Source organism: Petaurus breviceps, unplaced genomic scaffold (assembly GCF_028583685.1).
Source record: "Petaurus breviceps papuanus isolate PSGF00001 unplaced genomic scaffold, PetGlider_PUasm1.0 129, whole genome shotgun sequence".
Taxonomy (NCBI): Eukaryota; Metazoa; Chordata; class Mammalia; order Diprotodontia; family Petauridae; genus Petaurus; species Petaurus breviceps.
The window spans coordinates 7,393,444-7,413,700 of record NW_027185665.1 but is presented as its reverse complement, the minus strand read 5'-3'; the positions used below and the strand labels follow the sequence as shown (position 1 = coordinate 7,413,700).

General features: G+C 37.0%; 1 protein-coding gene across 4 annotated transcripts in view; it reads left to right on the top strand.

Moving 5' to 3' along the window:
* The window catches only part of LOC138173247 (WD repeat-containing protein 7), a 494,247-nt gene that overhangs the window by 15,620 nt on the left and 458,370 nt on the right, over positions 1-20,257 (top strand). For 3 of the 4 annotated variants that reach the window (XM_069103220.1, XM_069103213.1, XM_069103230.1), the window contains exon 2: positions 19,250-19,421. The exons of the other annotated variant lie outside the window; for it this stretch is intronic. In XM_069103220.1, coding sequence (XP_068959321.1) covers positions 19,263-19,421 — 159 coding nt within the window. In that variant the 5' untranslated portion in view covers positions 19,250-19,262. The remainder of the gene's footprint in view (positions 1-19,249; positions 19,422-20,257) is intronic. 4 annotated transcript variants of the gene reach the window in all.

The window sequence follows — 20,257 nt, the reverse complement described above, 5'->3', positions numbered from 1 at the left end:
TCTTGTAACAACCTTTTGAGGTAGTTGTTATTGTCTGAATTTTGCACTTGAAGAAACTGGTGCATATAGGGGTTAAATGACGGGGTCACACAGTAAGTGTCTGAGGCCATATTTGAACTCAGATCTTCCTGATTCCAGGCCCAGTGCTCTAGCCACTGTGCTACCAGACTGCCTCCATAATGAATTTTTGTGTTGCCTTTAATACCACTGGTGCTTGAAGACTAACCATTCTCCCTATCCTTTCTTGCTTCCTTTCCTGGTCATATACCTCTTTGATAAAACCCTTGAAACTGCTTTTCCTGTCCAACTTTTCATTAATATGCCACTATTCATGCCTCTGTGTGCTTTTTCCTAGCCCTTCGAGTGACTTGCAACTTCCATTTTTGGAAGCTTGTGCCTTAGAGTATCACTGGAGAGACATGTGTTTTAATATTTTGGTTTTTTAATCCACTGTCAATTTCCAGTGGCTTCCTAATCTCATAACAGAATACTTCCTTGTAAGAAGTATAGTCAAGCAAAATAACTTAACCCATTAGCTGTCTAAAAAGACATGCTTAATTCCTTATATCTACTTAACTACCTTTTTGCCAGAACGTAGGAAGTATGCTTTACCATTACATTTGAAGTTTTGATTGAATAATGTATTGATCAAAGTTCTGGAGGTTTTTAGTGCCATTTTCCTTTTTATTATTATGGTCCTATTGTGGCTGCCACTTCACCCCATCTTAGTTCATAGAAGCCATCTTAAAGTTTCTTGGAATCTTTAATTTTTCATCGTTTTTTGGCACAATAATATGCTATTATACCACATTGAACAATTTTGTCAGCCATTCTTGGTTTCTACTTTGCTTCTCTGAAAAGTGTTGCTATAAATATTTTTGTAAATATAGAACCTTTCTCCTCTGTCTTTGAACTCCTTGGTGTATTTGCCTAGTAGTGCTATCATTGGGTCAGAACTCTGGGGTTATTATTCCAAATTATTTTCCAGAGTAGTGAGATGCCAAATAAAAGGTCTACTGACATTTATTGGTATGTCTGACTTCCTATACCTCTTTCAACATTTACCATTTAAATATACTGTCATCTTTTGCAATCTGATGAAAGTGAGTTGAAACTTCAGTTATTATGATTTGCATTTCTCTTTTTAGAGATTTGGAAAATTCATCTATATATTGAAATGGTTATATCCTTATCTTGCCATGACCAACAGATGTTCCACTTCAACATTAATGAACTCTAAAAATCCTTTATGTGATAATCATCCTTTATCACTCCATTTTTCTCTATACCTTACAGCTCCTAGTACTGTTCTTTCTCCTTACCATGATCTCCAGTCTCTTCATACCTCAGTATTTTCCCAGGCCATCACCCCTGAACTTTCTAGTCTTAACTCATTGGTGACCCAGTTCAACCTGTGTCATCATTTACTCTGAAATTCCTTGCCTTCCCTTATCCTTCACCAATTAAACCTTATCTAACTCCAACCGTAGATAATTTCCACTGTCCACCTCCTTCACTCCCATTAGTGTGCCACTGAATAGAGCTGGAAGCACTGACATATCTTCCATGATTAGATTCGCTAGAGTTTTGTGTTATCTAATCTCAGCTAGTCTTCTACTATCACAAGTCTTTTACTCCTTTCTTATTTATCCCCCGTTCTAATCATTAAAATAACTATTGCAAACTCTCTTATGACTTCTTATGACTCCCATAGTATTCTCTCTTGCACTCTCTGTTTAGGACCTCATCTCATTCTTTAATGAAAATATTGAGAGGGCCCTCTTTCTCTCTCTGTAGATTTCTCATATCCATTTGACGTCATCTTTCACTGTCTCCTTTTCTGTTCTAGTCTCTGATGAGGAGCTGGCTTTTTTTCTTGTCAAGGCTCACTCTTCTATACGAACTTTTGTTCGAATCACTTCCTTTATTATCTCCCCCCCCCCCCCAACAAATTGCTCTCACTATCATCCACACAGTCTCTGAAATGTTGGTCTCTCCTTGCTACCTAGAAACGCTGCTAGAACTTCTGTTCTTAAAACCCCTTCTCAACCCTACCTCCCCTACTCTTTGTCTTCCTGGATCTCTCATCCCCCTCTTTGCCAACTTCCTGGAAAAATCTGTTTAAACTTTGTTTTTTACTTCTTCACCTTCCACTCTTCTTTTTGATCTCATTCATTTAAATTGCCTTTTTCAAAGTTGTCATTAATCTTTAAAAAAAAAAGACATTTTAGGGGTGGCTAGGTGCACAGTGAATAGAGTACCAACTTTGGAGTGGGGAGGACCTGAGTTCAAATCTGGCCTCAGATACATAACACTAGTGGTGTGACCTTGGGCAAGTCACTTAACCCCAATTGCTCTGCATTCCCCCCTCCAAAAAGCAAAAAAAAAAAAAATAATAATAAAATTGTTACAGCATTTAAAAAAAGAAGACATTTTAATTAAAAAGTTTATTTTGAAAATAGTATATAAAATTAACATTTCCATATACAAAACATAGAAAAAAATTCACATGGAACTGAATCTAGTATTTACAGCTTGCTCTTACTTTGAAATATATAAAAATTCAACATGTAACTTTCAAAGTTGTCTTTCTTGTCTTTTTCCTCCTGTCCTTTTCTTCTGTGCATTTAAAAAAATAATTAAATGATCCTGTTCCCTCCCTCCCTCCTTTCCCTTTCTCCTTTCCTTCCTCTTCCTTTTTTGCCTCTGGCATTCCTTCCATCATTTCCTCTCTCTCTGCTCCTGTTGGGGGCGGGGGAAATAACCCTTGCAATAAATATGCATAGTCAAATAAAACCAGTTACTGTTTTGGTCACATCTTTAAATATATGCCTTATTCTGCATTTTTAACCCATAGTTATCCTGTCAGGAGTTGAATAGCATGTTTCATCACTGGCTCTCTAGAACTGTAGTTGGTCATTGTATTGATTAGAGTTCTTGAGTCTTTCAGAGTTGTTTTTCTTACAATGTTGTTACTCTAAATTATTCCCCTTGTTCTTCTTACATTACTTTATATCAATTCATATAAGTCTTCCCAGATTTCTCTAAAACTGTCCCTTTTATTGTCCTCTTTCTTCATGCTACATTACAGCCAAATTGGCCTTCTCTCTATTCCTCACTCATAATAATCCATTTCCTGCCTCTGTCTTTACACTGATCACCCCTGTGCTTGGAATGCATTTCTTCCTAACCTCTACCTCCCTAGAGTTCCTCTCTTCATTTGAGATGCAGTTTAGGTACCATCTTCTTCGTGAAACCTTTCCAGATTTTCCTCTTCCTGTGTGTGTGTGTGTGTGTGTGTGTGTGTGTGTGTGTGTGTACACAGATATATATATATACACACATATACATATATAAAACATACTTATACTATCTCTTTACTAATATGCTTTTTATTTTTAACATATTTTTATTTGTTAAATATTAAATATTTAATTTAAATTTTATTTTAATTAATATATTTAATTTAATATTTAAATATTAAATAAACCCAATTATATGTAAATGTTTTTTTAACAATCACTTTAAAAATTTTGAGTTCCAAATTCTCTCCCTCCCTCATGCCCTTCTCCCCTCCTTGAAGAGACAAACAAGTTGATATCAATTATATGTATGAAGTCACTGTGTATACTTTTATATGACCTTAGCGTTTACCCTATTAGAGTGTAAGCCATTTTGAGTCAGGACTTTGAGTTTCTTTCATTGTATTGGTATCCCCATTGCTTAGTGTAGTGTCTGACATATGATAAGTACTTAATAAATAGTTGTTGATTGATAATCATTTCTTATAGCAAAACAGCATTTTGTTACTTTTATATCCTATAATTTCTATAGCCATCTCCTGATTGATGGAATCCCCTAAATTTTAGGTTGCTAAAATTATTTTTGTTGGATCCTTTTCTCATTTTTTGATCTCTTTGGGAGCATAGGCCTAGTATATATGGTATCTCTGGTCAAAGTATGTATATGTACTTATACATCTTTTTGATATATTCTGATTTGCTTTATTGAATGTCTGGAACCAGTCTAGCCAGTGTCTCTGCCAACAATGCATTGGTGTGCTTATTTCCATGCAAAATGATGTTTGTTATTTTCCTTTTTTTGGTCATGTTTGCCTATCTGATGAGTATGATATATCATTGTAATTGTTAATGATTTAGGATATTTTTTCACATGATTGTTTATAGCTTAGATTTCTTTGAGAACTGCTCAATCATATACTTTGACCATTTATCTAATGGAGAATGGTTCTTGTTCTTATAAACTTAAATCAGTCTTTTATATATCCTGAATATGGGAATTTTATCAGAGAAATTTGTTGCAGAGATTTGCCCCCTTCCCCATTAATAGTTTCCCTTCTAATTCTAAGTCCATTAGCTTTGTTTGTGCAAACCTTTTAAATTTTGTGAAATAAAAATTGTTCATTTTATCTTCTATCCCCTTTTTGATTTTCATCTTCTAATGGTTGTGAAAGATATTTCTTTTCTTGCTCTGCTGTTTTGTTTATGATAAAACTTTTTATGTCTAGATCGTGTATTCCCTTTCCATTGATCTCTTAATTGCCAAATCTAGTGACTTTTTTCAGTCTTTATGCTTCTTGACCCCTGCAGTATCTGACACTGTTGATCATCTCCTTTTGAATATTCTCTTTTCTTTGGATTTTTGTGACTTTATGATCACCCCTTCTCAGTTTCATTTCTCAGATTTTCATCCCTGTCAAGTCCATTAGTGGTAGGTGTCCCCTATATCAGTATTTTTACTAATACAGTATTTCTCCTCCTTTCTCTCTATGCTTTCTCACTTGGTAATCTCATCAGCTCCTATGCATTTAGTTATCAAATCTATGCAGATGATTCCCAGATCTGTATATCTAGCCCTAACTTCTCTCTTGAGATATAGTCTCCAGTCCCCAAATGTCTATTGGACGTCTTGAATTGGAAGTCCTGTAGCCATTTCAGACTCAACATTTCCAAAAGATGACCTTTTCCCTCAGTATTTCCTACTGTTCTAAATTTCTTTATTATTGCTTAGGGTACCACCATTTTTCTATCACAAGCTTGTTGTTATGCATATTATACCTTGTAAGATATATAAGATTATCCTCATTCAAACTCACCTCACATATCTAATTAGTTACTGAATCTTGTTTTCTTTACCTTCACAACATCCCTTGGACATGCTACTGGGTTTTTACTCAGAAAGCCACCACCCTCGTGCAGGTTTACTTCTTACTTCTTGTCCGTTACTTTTTTTTTTAACTTTAATTTATTAATTTGTTTGTTTCCTTTTAGTTTACAGGATTCAATTCCACAATTCCTTGAATTTCACATTTTGTCCCCCTCCCTCCCCTCCCCCCCCCCCCATGGCGGCTTATTATCAAGTATAGGATCTGTAAATACTTTCACATTATACAATAGTCAGGTTATAAGGATGGATTGTACCAGCTGGAATGAAAAATGGTAAAGAGGACATAAAATCAAATAAGAGAATGAAAAAGATCAGGTATTTTGCTTCCACCTGGATATAAATTTAGTTCTTTCTAGTTCTTTCTCTGGATGCACGTTTTTCTCTCCATCATGCGTCTTTTGGGATTGACTTATATCCCTGTATTGTTGAGAAGAGTCCAGTCTATCAAAGTTGGTCATCACACATACGTTGTGTCTGTAATTGTGTACAAATTCCTCCTGGTTCTACTCTTCTCACTCAGCATCAGTTCTTTTAAGCCTCTCCAGGTAAATATGAAGACCGCCTGCTCCCCGTTTCTTATGGCGCAATAGTATTCCATAACATGCATATACCACAACTTGTTCAGCCATTCCCCAATTGATGGGCACACCCTTAATTTCCAATTCTTTGCCACAACAAAAAGAGCTGCTATAAACATTTTTGTACATATGGGTCTTTCTCCCATTTCTATAATCTCTTTGGGATATAACCCTAGGAGTGGTATTGCTGGATCAAAGGGTATGAAAGTATTTATAGCCCTTTGGGCATAATTCCAGATTGCTCTCCAGAAAGGCTGGATCAGTTCACAACTCCACCAACAATGCATTAGTGTTCCAGTTTGCCCACATCCTCTCCAGCATTTGTCATTTTCCTGTTTTGTCATCTTAGCCAATCTGACTGGTGAGATGTGGTACCTCAGAGTTGTTTTGATTTGCATTTCTCTAATCAATAGTGAATTAGAGCATTTCTTCATGTGCTTATAGATATCTTTAATTTCTTTAATTTTCTTTCTCTGAAAACTGCCTGTTCATATCCTTTGACCATTTATCAACTGGGGAATGACTTGTATTCTTATACATTTGACTCAATTCTCTGTATATTTTAGAGATGAGGCCTTTGTCAGAGACATAGGTTGTAAAGATTCTTTCCCAATTTCCCACCTCCCTCTTAATCTTGGTTACATTGGCTTTATTTGTACAGAAACTTTTCAATTTCATGTAGTCAAAATTATCCATTTTACATTTTATAATGTTCTCTAATTCCTGTTTTGTCATAAAGTCATTCCCTCTCCACAAGTCTGATAGGTAAACTATTCCTTGTTTTAGCAGACTGCTTACAGTATCAACCTTTATACCTAGATCATGAACCCATTTAGACTTGATTTTGGTATATGGCGTTAGATAATGGTCTATGCCCAGTTTCTGCCATACTATATTCCAGTTTTCCCAGCAGTTTTTGTCAAACAGTGAGTTCTTAAACCAAAAAACCAGGGTCTGGGGGTTTATCAAACAATACATTACTGTAGCCGTTGACTTCTGAATCTCGTGTGCCTAATCCATTCCATTGATCCATTTCTCTATTTCTAAGCCACTACCAGGTAGTTTTGATGACTGCTGCTTTATAGTACAGATTGAAATCTGGGAAAGCTAGTCCACCTTCCCTAGCATTTTTTTTCAATAATTCCCTTGATATTCTGGACCGTTTATTCTTCCAGATGAATTTTGTTACTATTTTTTCTAACTCTATAAAGTAGTTTTTTGGTAAATTAATTGGTATGGCACTAAATATATAATTTAATTTAGGTAAAATTGTCATTTTTATTATATTAGCTCGACCCAGCCATGAGCAATTGATATTTTTCCAGTTAGTTAGATCTGACTTTATTTGTGTGAAAAGTGTTTTGTAGTTATGATCATACAGGTCCTGGGTTTGTTTTGGCAGGTAGATTCCCAAATATTTTATAATGTCTACAGTAACTTTAAATGGGATTTCTCTTTCTACTTCTTGCTGTTGAATTTCATTGGAAATATATAGGAATGCCGAGGATTTATGTGGGTTTATTTTATATCCTGCAACTTTGCCAAATTTATTTATTGTCTCAAGCAGTTTTTTACTTGATTCTCTAGGATTCTCTAAGTATATCATCATATCATCTGCGAAGAGTGATAGCTTGGTCTCTTCTTTGCCTAACTTGGTTCCTTTGATTTCTTTTTCTTCTCTAATTGCTACTGCTAACATTTCTAGTACCAGATTGAATAAGAGGGGTGATAGTGGACACCCTTGTTTCACCCCTGATCTTATGGGAAATGCTTCCAGCTTCTCCCCATTACATATAATACTTGCTGATGGCTTTAAATAGATGCTACCTATTATTTTAAGGAAGGCTCCATTTATTCCTATACTTTCTAATGTTTTTAATCGGAATGGATGTTGTATTTTGTCAAAAGCCTTTTCTGCATCTATTGAGATGATCATGTGGTTTCTGCTAGTTTCATTGTTGATATGATCAATTATACTGATGGTTTTCCTAATATTAAACCATCCTTGCATTCCTGGAATAAATCCTACCTGATCAAAGTGTATTATTCTTGAGATAAGTTGCTGTAGTCTTTTGGCTAGTATTTTATTTAGAATTTTTGCATCTATATTCATGAGGGAGATTGGTCTATAATTTTCTTTCTCTGTTTTATCTCTTCCTGATTTAGGTATCAGTACCATATTTGTGTCATAAAAAGAATTTGGTAGGACTCCTTCACTAATTTTCCCAAATAATTTGTAGAGTATTGGAATTAATTGTTCTTTAAATGTTTGATAGAATTCACTAGTGAATCCATCTGGCCCTGGAGATTTTTTCCTAGGGAGGTAACTGATGGCTTGTTCAATTTCTTTTTCTGAGATGGGATTATTTAAGTAATTTACTTCCTCTTCAGTTAATCTGGGCAATTTGTATGTTTCTAAATACTCATCCATTTCCCTAAGATTGTCAAATTTATATGCATACAATTGGGAAAAATAATTCCTAATAATTGTTTTGATTTCCTCTTCATTGGAGGTAGATTCACCCTTTTCATTTTTGATACTCATAATTTGGTTTTCTTCTTTCTTTTTTTTTATCATATTGACTAAGGGTCTATCAATTTTGTTGGTTTTTTCATAAAACCAGCTCTTGGTTTTATTTATTAGTTCAATAGTTTTCTTAATTTCGATTTTATTAATCTCTCCTTTAGTCTTCAATATTTCTAGTTTAGTATTTAATTGGGGATTTTGAATTTGTTCTTTTTCTAGGTTTTTTAATTGCATGCCCAATTCGTTGAGCTCCCTTTTCTCTAATTTAATCACGTATGCACTCAGGGATATAAAACTTTCCCTAAGAACTGCTTTTAATGCATCCCACAGATTTTGGTATGTTGTCTCATTATTATTCTCTTGAGTGAAATTACTGATTGTTTCTATAATTTCTTGTTTGACCCACTCATTCTTTAGGATTCAGTTGTTTAATTTCCAGTTAGTTTTTTGTCTGTCTTTCCCTGGCCCTTTATTGCATATAATTTTTATTGCATCATGATCTGAGAATGATGTGTTTAGTATTTCTGCCTTACTGCATAGAATTGTGAGGTTTTTATGCCCTAGAACATGGTCAGTTTTTGAGTATGTGCCATGAACCACTGAGAAGAAAGTATATTCCTTTTAATCCCCATTCAGTTTTCTCCAGAGATCTATCATACCTATCCTCTCTAAAATCCTGTTCACCTCCTTAACTTCTTTCTTGTTTATTTTGAGGTTGGATTTATCAAGTTCAGATAGGGGGAGATTAAGGTCTCCCACTAGTATAGTTTTGCTATCTACTTCTTCCTCTAATTCCTTTAGCTTCACCTCTAGGAATTTGGAAGCTACACCACTTGGTGCATATATGTTAAGTAGTGATATTGCTTCATTCTCGATGGTGCCTTTTAACAGGATATAGTTTCCTTCCTTATCTCTTTTAATTAGGTCAATTTTTGCATTTGCTTTATCTGAGATAAGGATTGCTACCCTTGCTTTTTTTTACTTTAGCTGAGGCATGATATATTTTACTCCAACCTTTTACCTTTACCTGTGTGTATCCTTCTTTTCAGGTGTGTTTCTTGTAAACAGCATATTGTAGGATTATGATTTCTAATCCATTCTGCTATCCGTCTCCATTTTATAGGAGAGTTCATTCCATTCACATTTACAGTTATGATTGTTATCTGTTTCTTTCCCCTTATCCTATTCCTGCCCCTGTTAATGTTCATATTTTTCCTCCCTTCTCCCTTCCCCCCCCTTAATAGTTTTCCTTTTGACCACCGCCTCCCTCAGTGTTCCCTTTTCGGCCCCCCTCCCTTTTCCTCCTCTTTTCCCCTTACTACTTCCCTCTCTACAAACCACTCCCACCCCCCTTTTGTAACCCTTTCCCCCTCCTACTACCTGTAGGATATTGTTATACTTAATGAGGTATGCTATTTTTTCTTCGCATCAAGAATGACAGGAACAGATCTCATGCAAAGCTCCTCTCCCTCCCCTCTTTCCCTCTAAAATGATGTGTGTTCTCCTTGTTTACCTTTCTAAGTCACTGTTGCTTCTCGTAATTGGAGGTTGAATTTTCCATTGAGTTCTGGCTTTTTTATCAAGAAGGTCTGGAACTCTGTTATATCATTGAATGACCATCTCTTTGCCTAGAAGAATATGCTCAGTCTCGCTGGGTATGATATCCTTGGTTGTAATCCAAGCTGTTTTGCCTTCCTGAAAATTGTATTCCACTGCCTCCGATCTTTCAGTGTGGAGGCTGACAAATCCTGTGCAATCCTCACTGTGGACCCTCGATATCTGAATTGTTTGTTTCTGGCTGCTTGAAGTATTTTCTCTTTTATCTGGTAGTTCTGGAGTTTGGCCACAACATTTCGAGGATTTTTCAGTTTGGGATCTCTTACAGCAGGTGTCCGGTGGATTCTGTCGATTTCTATTTTCCCCTCAGGTTCAAGTATCTCAGGGCAGTTTTCCTTAACGAGCTCTTGGATAATGTTGTCCAGGCTCATTTTTTCATCATAATTTTCTGGTAGGCCTATGATTCTTAGATTATCTCTCCTGGATCTCTTTTCCAGGTCAGTCATTTTTTCTTTGAGGTATTTTACCTCTTTTTCTAATTTTTCATTTTTATTGTTTTGCTTGGCTACTTCTTGGTTCCTCATAGAGTTATTTGTTTCCATTTGTTTAATTCTGGTTTTTAGCAAATCATTTTCCTTGGTTAATTTTTGAAGCTCCTTTTCCATATCATACACTTTTCTTTTTAGAGAGATGTTTTCCTCATTATAATGCTTTTCGAATTCTGCTATTTTTGTTTTGAGAGAATTATTCATTTTCTCTTCTATCTCTCTCATTTTGCTTTCAAAGTTCCTTTTGATCTCATCTAGGAGAGCCTTCTGTGCTTGGGATCCATTCCCTGTTGAAGTTTCAGCTGTGGGTGTGGAGTCCACATTGTCTCCCTCTGAGGTTGGTTCCTCCCTCTGAGGATAGTAGGACTCTAGAGTCTTTGTCTTTGTAGTCTGCTTTCTACCCATTTTGAGGCAGGGTCCTAACCACGCCCTTCCTCTAGCATCCCAAGCCTTTACTGTAGAGGGTTTTGCCCTGGACAATAGTTACTATATTTTCAGGGTCAGAGGGGGGGTTTGGAGCAAGTGGGGTTCACTCTGTCATCCTCGTCTTTGGAGGTCCTGAAAGGGGCTTTTTTAAAAAAGATTTCTGTGCTATGATGTGGTAGCCCCAGGAGTGTTTGCTGTCCAGTATAGGGGCCCCTGTCTTTGCTTCTTACCTTGCTCTTTCCAGTCCCAGCCCTTTGGTGATAGGCGTGGTAGTGGACCTTGTGGTTGGTGGGAAGATTTGCCCTTGGAGTTGATCAGTCCCCTTCCTGGCCTGCGTCCGCCACCGCACCTTCCCGGCCTGCCTGTCCATTACTTCTTGAACTATAAAAGGGCCTTCTAATTTGTCTCCCCGATTCTAGTGTTAACGCACTTTAATCCATTCAACACAGAGATGTCAAAGAGATTTTCCCCACATATAGGTCTCAACCCCCTACTCAGTTAACTCTATTGGCTCCCTAACACCTTATATAAAGGTGTTGTTTATTTGTTTTTGTTTTTTTGCATTTAAGGTCTTTTCACAGCTTGACCTCTTCCTATTTTTTTTGCTTTTTGGAGGGCATTTGGGGTTAAGTGACTTGCTCAAGGTCACACAGCTAGTTTTTGTGTTATGTGTTTTGAGGCCATTTTTGAACTCAGGTCCTTCTGACTTTAGGGCCGGTGTTCTATTCACCACGCCACCTAACCTCTTTACCCCTAACCTCTTCTTATTTTTAAAGTCTTCTTATACTTTATTCCACTCCACCTACTCAGACTGTAGAGTGCATTTGTACTGACTTTTCCTTTTTGCCTAGAATTCTCTGCATCTTAAGAGTACCTGGCTTCCTTCAAGACAGCTAAAATCCCACTTTTTAGAGTAGACTTTTCTTTCTCCTTTCTCCTCTCTCCCCAACTTCTAGAGCCTTCCCCTCTGCTCTGGTTTTACTTTCCTACTACCTATATGTATCCAAATAATTTATGTGTTGTTTCCTGACTAGAATGTGAGCTCCTTAGGCCAGAGGCTATTTTTGCTTGACACAGTACCTGGAATGTAGTAAACACTTAAATGCTTACTAACTGATTGATTGTTGATAGCTTTACTTGCTTCTTTTGTGGACTGATTTTCTATATCCTTTAAATACTTATTTGGGAATGACTTTTATTCTTATAGCTGTATCACAATACTTGATGTATTTTGGATATTATGATTTTATCAGAGACATTTCTTGCCAGGATTTTTCCTAAAAATGCATTTTATTCTATTTGTATTTATTTTGAATATGCAAAAGCTTTTCAATTTTATGTAATTGAAATTGTCTTTTATTTTTAAAGTCATTCTTATATATAATTTAGTTAAATGATCATTTAATGAACAAATAATAAAATAAATAATATACTAAGTACTGCTTTCCTTTATAAGTTAATTTTTTAAATGATATAATCTTATATATTTAAACAGTGTGTCTTCTTGGCATTGTGGTGAATGCTATAAGAAATTGTTCTGAACCTAACGGCTGCCATATTGCTTTCCAGTTTGAGGTGTTTTCATTTTTTGTTTTGGACTAGACAAATGCTTTGAAATGTATAATTTTAGAGAGTTGATTCTGGCACTCAGAGGTTAAATTTCCTGTGTAAGATTGTAACCAGGTAGTATGGAAGAGAGACTTCAGTCCAGCCTTTCTTAACTATGAAGCCATTCTGTTTCTGCTTTTCAGTTGGCCCAGAAGATTTTGTTGAATGGTAGCCCTTACCTCAAGAGCTGACAACCTAAGATTTATCAAAGACTCTGCCACAATGTTTGATTCATTCTAGCTCTTACTTATATAATATGATTCATTTAAAAAAAACTTTTAAACAAGTACCTAATAGTTTAGATAATTATTGCTTTATGGTATTGTTTTAGGTTTAGCAATGTAAGGTCCCCTTTATTCTTATTTTAAAAAATCCTTTGAGATTCTTGACCTCTCATTCCTCCAGATGAATTGTGTTATTTGAACTAGCTCTATAAAGAAATCCCTAGGTAATTTGGTATGACATTAAATCTGTAAAGTAATTTGAGGTAGTAATATAGTTTTATTATATTGGCATGTTCAGCCATGAAAAATTCATATCTCTTCAGTTGTTTAAATCTTCCTCTTCTGTAAAGAGTGGTTTTAGTTGTGCTCACATAAATCTTGAGTATGTTTTTGTGGATACTCTAATGGATCTGTGATCTCATTGATTCAGAAGTTCCCTGCATTGTTACAGATCACAATTCTTCTCTGCCTGCTTATTCTTTTCCATGGTCTTTGATAATTTCACCATAACATGCTAGAGGCTTTCCTCTTTTTCTCCTGATGTGAGGGTTCCAGTGGAGTACTCTGGCTATCCACATGTCATCACTTGTCATGTCACCAGCCCTTTTCTTCTTACATGTTTCCTTGATGACATCTTTTATTTCTGTTCTTCATCAGAGTTTCTCGTTGGTTATATGTTATGGTCAACTCATAACAACTGTGCAAGCTTCTGTTGCTGCTGATATGATACTCATTTTTAATTCTTTTGCAAGTGTTGTTTTATATGTCTTGTTGCCACCTAGTAATACTGATAGAATGCTTCTGTTAAAAAGCTGGACCATAGATGCTTGGGGCCAGTTTTGGCTTGGCAGTTTCCAAAGGCAATCCAGCCTCTTTTCCTTCTCTTTTTCTTTTCCTTCCTTCCTTCCTTCCTTCCTTCCTTCCTTCCTTCTTCCCTCCTTTCTTTCTTTCTTTCTTTCTTTCTTTCTTTCTTTCTTTCTTTCTTATTGGGGTTAAGTAACTTGCTCAAGGTTACACAGCCAGTTATTTCTGGGTATGGTGCTGAGTATCTGAGCCCTGATTCGATCCCCCAGGTCATCCGGACACTGGGGCTGGTGCTCTTACTCACTGCACCACTTGGCCGCCCCTAAGCAATTGGGGTTAGGTAACTTGCTCAAGGTTACATGGCCAGGTGTTTCTGGGTGGGTACTAAGTGTCTGACCCCACATTCTATCCCAGGTCATCCCAACTCTGGGGCCGGTGCTCTTACTCGCTGTGCTACCTGGCCGCCCCTTCTCTTTTTCAAGTCTTGGTCCATCTTGTCTGTACTTCATGTCCCAGATCAATCGATCTCTCTCTCTCTACCCATCTATATAGCTATATCTATGTCTGTGTCTATACACATTTCACAAAAAAAGCTACATTAAGTTATCCATGCAAATACATGTTCTTGGCAATTGACATTTTTCATCCATTTCATTTTTTCTGTGTGGATGGTTGAGCCAAACTTTTTTTTTGCATTTTTCAAATGCTTTATTAACTTCTGATTTACATCATTCATTTCCTCCAGATTTTGAGTTACAAATTTTCTCCCCATTTTTCCCCTACCCACCACCCCAAAATAGCAATCCCACAGGATATCCCCTCCTCCAATCTGCTCTCTCCCATATCTTCTCCCATACCCCCTTCGACTTTTCCAGTAGGGCATGGTGGATCGCTATACCCCAGTGCCTGTATATCTTATTTCCTAATTACATGTAAAATAGTATTAATAATAGTATCTATGTATATGTATATGTATATATATATATATGTACACACACACACACACATATATATATATATATATAATTTTAAACATTTGATTTTAAAACTTTGAATTCCATATTCATTCCCTTCCTCCCTTGTCACCCACCCTTACTGGGAAGATAAGCAGTTCAGTATAGGTTGTACATATTTAGCTAATGCAAAACATTAACATAGTAGATATATTGTAAAAGACTGACTATATTTCCCTCCCTCCTATCCCACCTCCCACTTGTTCTGTTCTCTACTTTGATCCCATCCCTTTTCAAAAGTGGGTGATTCTAACTTCTCCCCCCCCCAGCCTGCCCTCCCTTCCATCATCCCCCCTCTCATCCCCTTCCCCCCTACTCTCCTGTAGGGTGAGATACCTGTTTAGTGTATATTTCATTCCCTCCCGAGCCAAATTTAATGACAATAAGGCTGACCCATTCCCTTTTGCCTTCCTATTATTCCCCTCCATTGTAACCATTTTCCCTTGCCTCTTCTAAATGAGATAGTTTACCCCATTCTGTCTCTCTTCATCTCCTCTCATTATATTCCTCTCACACCTCTTAATTTCACCTTTTAATTATCATCCCTTCCTATTAAATTGGACCTGTGCCCTCTATCTATGTATACCTGTAAACACACACACACACATATATATATACACATTCACATATGTATTCATACGCCCGTATACCCTGCAATATAGCCATATATATATATATATATTTCTATTCCCTTCAACTATTTTCATACTGAGAAAAGTTTCATCAGTTACAATTATCATTTTTCCATGTAGGAATGTTAATAGTTCAACTTTGATAAGTGGCTTCTGATTCTTTTCCCTGTTTACCTTCTCAAGCTTCTCTTGCTTCTTGTATCTGAATGTCAAATTTTCTATTCAACTCTGTTTTCTTCATCAAGAATGCTTGGAATCCTCTATTCCACTGAATGACCATATTTTCCCCTGAAACACAATACTCAGTTTTGCTGGGTAGGTGATTCTTGGTTTTAATCCCAGCTCCTTTGACCTCCGGAGTATCATATTCCAAGCCCTTCGATCCCTCAGTGTAGAAGCTGCCAGATCCTGGGTTATCCTGATTGTGTTTCCACAATATTCAAATTGTTTCTTCCTGGCTGCTTGTAATATTCTCTCCTTGATCTGCGAGCTCTGGAACCTGGCTATAATATTCTTAGGAGTTTTCTTTTTGGGATCTTTTTTAGGAGGTGATCGGTGGATTCTTTCAACCTCTATTTTGCCTTCTGGTTCTAAAACATCAGGGCAATTTTCCTTGAGAATTTCTTGGAGGGTGATTTCTAGGTTCTTTCTTTGATCATGGCTTTCAGGTAGTCCAATAATTTTTAAATTCTCTCTCCTGGATCTATTTTCCAGGTCAGTGGTTTTTCCCATGAGATATTTCACATTGCCTTCTGTTCTTTCATTTGTTTGGATCTGTTTAACAGCATCTTGACTTCTCTTAATGGCACTAGCTTCCCTTTGGTCTATTCTAAATCTGAGGGAATGATTCTCCTCAGTGAGCATTTGAGATTCTTTTTCCATCTGGCAAATTTGGCTTTTTAAGGCGTTCCTCTCCTCATTGCCTTTTTGAGCCTCTTTTGCCATTTGAGTTAGTCTATTTTTTAAGCTATGATTTTCCTCAGTCAGGCTGTTGACTCTCATTTTGTAATTTTCTTTCATTGCTCTCATTTCTCTTCCCAATTTTTCCTCCACTTCTCTTATCTGCTTCTTAAGGTCCTCTATGGCCTGTAACCAGCTTGTATTTTCCTTTGAAGCTTTGGTGCAGGAGTTCTTACTTCACTGTCTTCCTCCTGTTCCATACTTTGCTCTTTCTTGTCCCCCAAATAGGAGTCTAACGGATTCTTCTGTTTGTTTTGCTTCTTTTGCCTGGTCATGTCGTCCCTCAGTCACCTGACCCCTGGGCTTTTTGCCATAGTAGGACTCTGCCACCAGACAGGGGAGCTTCTCTCCTAAATGCTGGGGTTTTCTCACCTGCCGGAGGTATTAGTTGGGTGCCCTCTCTGAAGCCTCCACACACTCTGGCAAGCTGGTCACACACCCAGGCCCTCCACCCTAGACTGCAATCCAGATCTAAGCAGGTTAAAGCAAGAGTGATTACCCCTCAGACTGGTTGCTTGGTCCCCTTACAGTCTGCAGGCCAGCAGCTGAAGCTGCAACGTGGCGGCTGTGTCAAGGCGGCTCAGCGGATTCTTGCCCTGGGGACAGAAGCCAGACACACTCCCAACTAATTGTCCCAAAGTCCACACTGCACTGACCTCTCACTTTGTCCTTTGCATCTATGTGTTGATAAATGCGAAACGGCCACAGCTGCTGGTGATCTGGAGTCCCTCCAGCCAGTGGTTGGTGATGGGGCTAAGACACCTTAGACTCCAGCTCATGCGGGCCTGGGCTTGCCTGCCAGAGCACTGTGCTGGCTGATTCCTGCTGGCCTGCCGGGCTGTCCTCAGCAGGAGGTCATCCTCTCTGTGTCATTTTGTGGGTTTCGTAGCTCCAGAGTTTGTTCCGAGTCCCCTTTTATATGAATTAGGGAAGGTGGAAGCTGGAGCTGCGTGGAGGTCCTGTTTCTACTCTGCCATCTTGACTCCTCCCCCGAGCCAAACTCTTTTGAGTGATTACTCTTGTCTTTCAGGAGGCTCTTCTATGTTCTGGAGCTTGATATAAAGAGTAAATTTTCATTGACAAACAAGTAATTGGAGGACCTTACCATGCAAATTGAATTCCTTTTTCAACTTGGATCTCCTCCTTCACAGTGGGAAGCATCTTTGGCAAGCACCTATTTCCGTGTTTTATGCTTTGTTAACTTTTGATTGGAGGGTCATTGAGCACAGCTATTTCTATTTTTCTATCCTTCAAGGAATCTTGAATCTTTTTGAAGTTCCATTTTTCTTCCTTTATATAAACACATTTGGGACTGTGATGTTAGGATCCAAATATGGTAATACCACTATTTGTTATAATTTTGTTTTTATTTCTATTTTTTTGTATTTAGTGACCTTGTATTTTCATCCTTAAGTATTTGGAATGAGATTTACTTTTTTAATTTCCTCCTGCTGGGGTTTTTTAGTAGTATGCAGAAAACTTGATGATTTTTGCATTTCTTTTATATCTTGCTATTTTATTGATGTTAACTGCTTGTTTTGCTTATTTTTTCATTGTTATTTTTTTCTTGTCATGTTGCTTATTTAATTAAAAAAATCCTTTTCTTCTTGTCTTCTCTAACAGATTATTCCAGTAGCTTTCCTTTTCCTTCTTTGTCAATTTCTCTTCATCTACTGATTCCTTTCTTTCTGCCTATAGATATACCTTATGGAATTTTACCTTAAACTTCTGTTAATAAGCAATGTATTTTTTCATTGTATTAGGAATCTTTTTCTTAGTTATGTTTTAAGCCTTTCTGCTAGAGGTGATGGGCAAAGGTCTTCATTTACTCTTTGTTTTAATCTTATTTTGGCTATGCAGTTGCATGGGTTGTGTCTTGGGTCCTTCAATGCTGAACCCAGGGTGAGACTGGAGGGCCTGTAAGAAGCTACACTATACTGCTTGGAGTAGCAGAGCCAGCAGTCCTGATTGAGAACAGCTTCTTGGCCCTGTTTCCTTTCACTTTATTTGTCGGGCACATTGAGGAAGGAATGAAGTCTTGGAGAGGGTCCTGAGCCTAGGATATAAGTCTCCTTGTCACTCGTATAATGCTAGAGCCATAGCTGGTGATCTTCAGCTTATATCCCCTTACTTCTCTCCTGCACTGACGCTCTGGTAGTTGCAGTTTTTGCCTTGTAACAGCTCTGAATGAGATGTTTGGTCCCAGGCTCTGACTCCTGATATTCCTTACTGGAATTCTGCAAGTGTCACTGCTCTCTGGATGCTGGGTTTAGGTTCTGATCTCTTGGCATTCTCTAAATAGGGAAGGACTAGATACTGAATGTAATACTCTCTCTTTGTGGCAAAGACCCATTCTTTACAAGAGTACTCATTGACCTTTGTTTCAGCTAGGAGCTTGAGGTTCTTAAAAGTATTGAACAGATTTCAGGGACAACCCGTTCTACCCTTAGTGCTCATTGCCACTTTGCAGTGGCTGTACATACACTGATGAACCAGCTTTTCCAATGACGTATCAGAAATCACACAACAGATACTCTTTAGCCACTTGGCTTTTAATGTGTGGGCAGTTAGGCTAAACCCTTCTGAATGCTTTTGCCCGTCCTTTAGGGAGCACAGTGTCATTAATGAACCAGTGAAACAAACTAAGCAAAATATTTTTTAAAACTTATTTTTTAAAATATATTTTTTCAATTCCTTTTGTCCTTACATAAAGATGGGGTTGAAAAAAAATACCTCTTCCCCCTTTTTTCTCCCCACCCCCACATTGTACTGGCCCTTTTAAGAAAGAAAAACATTTAAGCAAAAACTTAGATGTAGTAATGCATTTGACAATGCACCTATAGCATTGTGTCTTTCTGTTAGGAGGATTCATAAGTTTCTTTATCTAGTCTCTGTATATAAAATATTAATCAATTGTCTTGAGAATAATCATTATCTAGAGAGAGTTTTTTTTTTACTTGTTTAGTCATTGAGTAAATCAAATGAGACTAAAGTTGTATATGAAGAATTATGTCTGTTTAGGAATAAACATTTGGCCAAATTTTGCTAGTAGGATGAGGTAGTGATTTTCAAATTGTGTGATTGTGTGGCTGGACTTTGTCATTAAAATGCAAGTATGTGGGAATCTTCTAGTGGAATCTTTTTTTTGCAATAAATACTTAAAATGATCTGTATGAAATTTCCAGGTGTGAAAGCAAAATGGCAGGAAACAGCCTTGTTCTACCAATTGTTCTTTGGGGCCGTAAAGCACCTACGCACTGCATCTCAGCTGTGCTTTTAATGGATGATGGGGCTACAATTGTAACAGGATGTCATGATGGACAGATATGCCTTTGGGATCTTTCCCTAGAACTGGAAGTAAGTATACAAAATATCACTTGTGTGTTTTAGACATAGCTATCTCCTTTTCAAGTGACTTTTTTCCCCCTTATAAAAAACAATAACAGTTGCTACTGCTTTTAATTTAAAAATATATTGTAAATTTTTATTTCTTGGAAAGGTGCTTTGGAATAAAAGATAACCTGGAAATTGCTTAAATATTGTTGACACTTATGTTTTGTTTTCTCTGTGCTAGATCTTAATTCACCATTTTAATTCCATGTTTATTAACCAAATGTGAGATTAGATCATAAAAAAAGCCAAATGAAGGATATTAAGCTATTACTGTAATATGAGAATTATCTTTTTATAAAGTTGGTGGATCTGACACTATAACCATCCTATTGCCTACCTTCTGACTTTTTCAATGATTATGAAACTTTTACTATGTTGCGGAGATGGACTTACAGTAACTTTTGTGATTCATTAGCTGCTCATATGAAATTTTCTTTAAAACAAGACCTGAAAATTATTGAGGATCAAATTGAGAATCAGAATTTTTGCCTTCATCACAAATGATTGAAATTTAACTACTTAACAAAAGTAAAATGATTGGGCGGCCAGTTAATAAAGAACCGGCCCTGGAATCACGAGGACCTGAGTTCGAATCTGGTCTCAGACACTTAACACTTACTAGCCATGTGACCTTGGGCAAGTCACTTAAGCCCAATTGCCCTGCCCTCCCCCCTCCAAAAAGAATAAAAAAAAGTAAAATGAAGTGATGTCTGTAAAAAAGAATAAAAAGGATAGTTATGGTTTATGGTCCTATCACCTTAATTTCTGTTTAGCACAAATGATCAAGCAGTCAATTAACA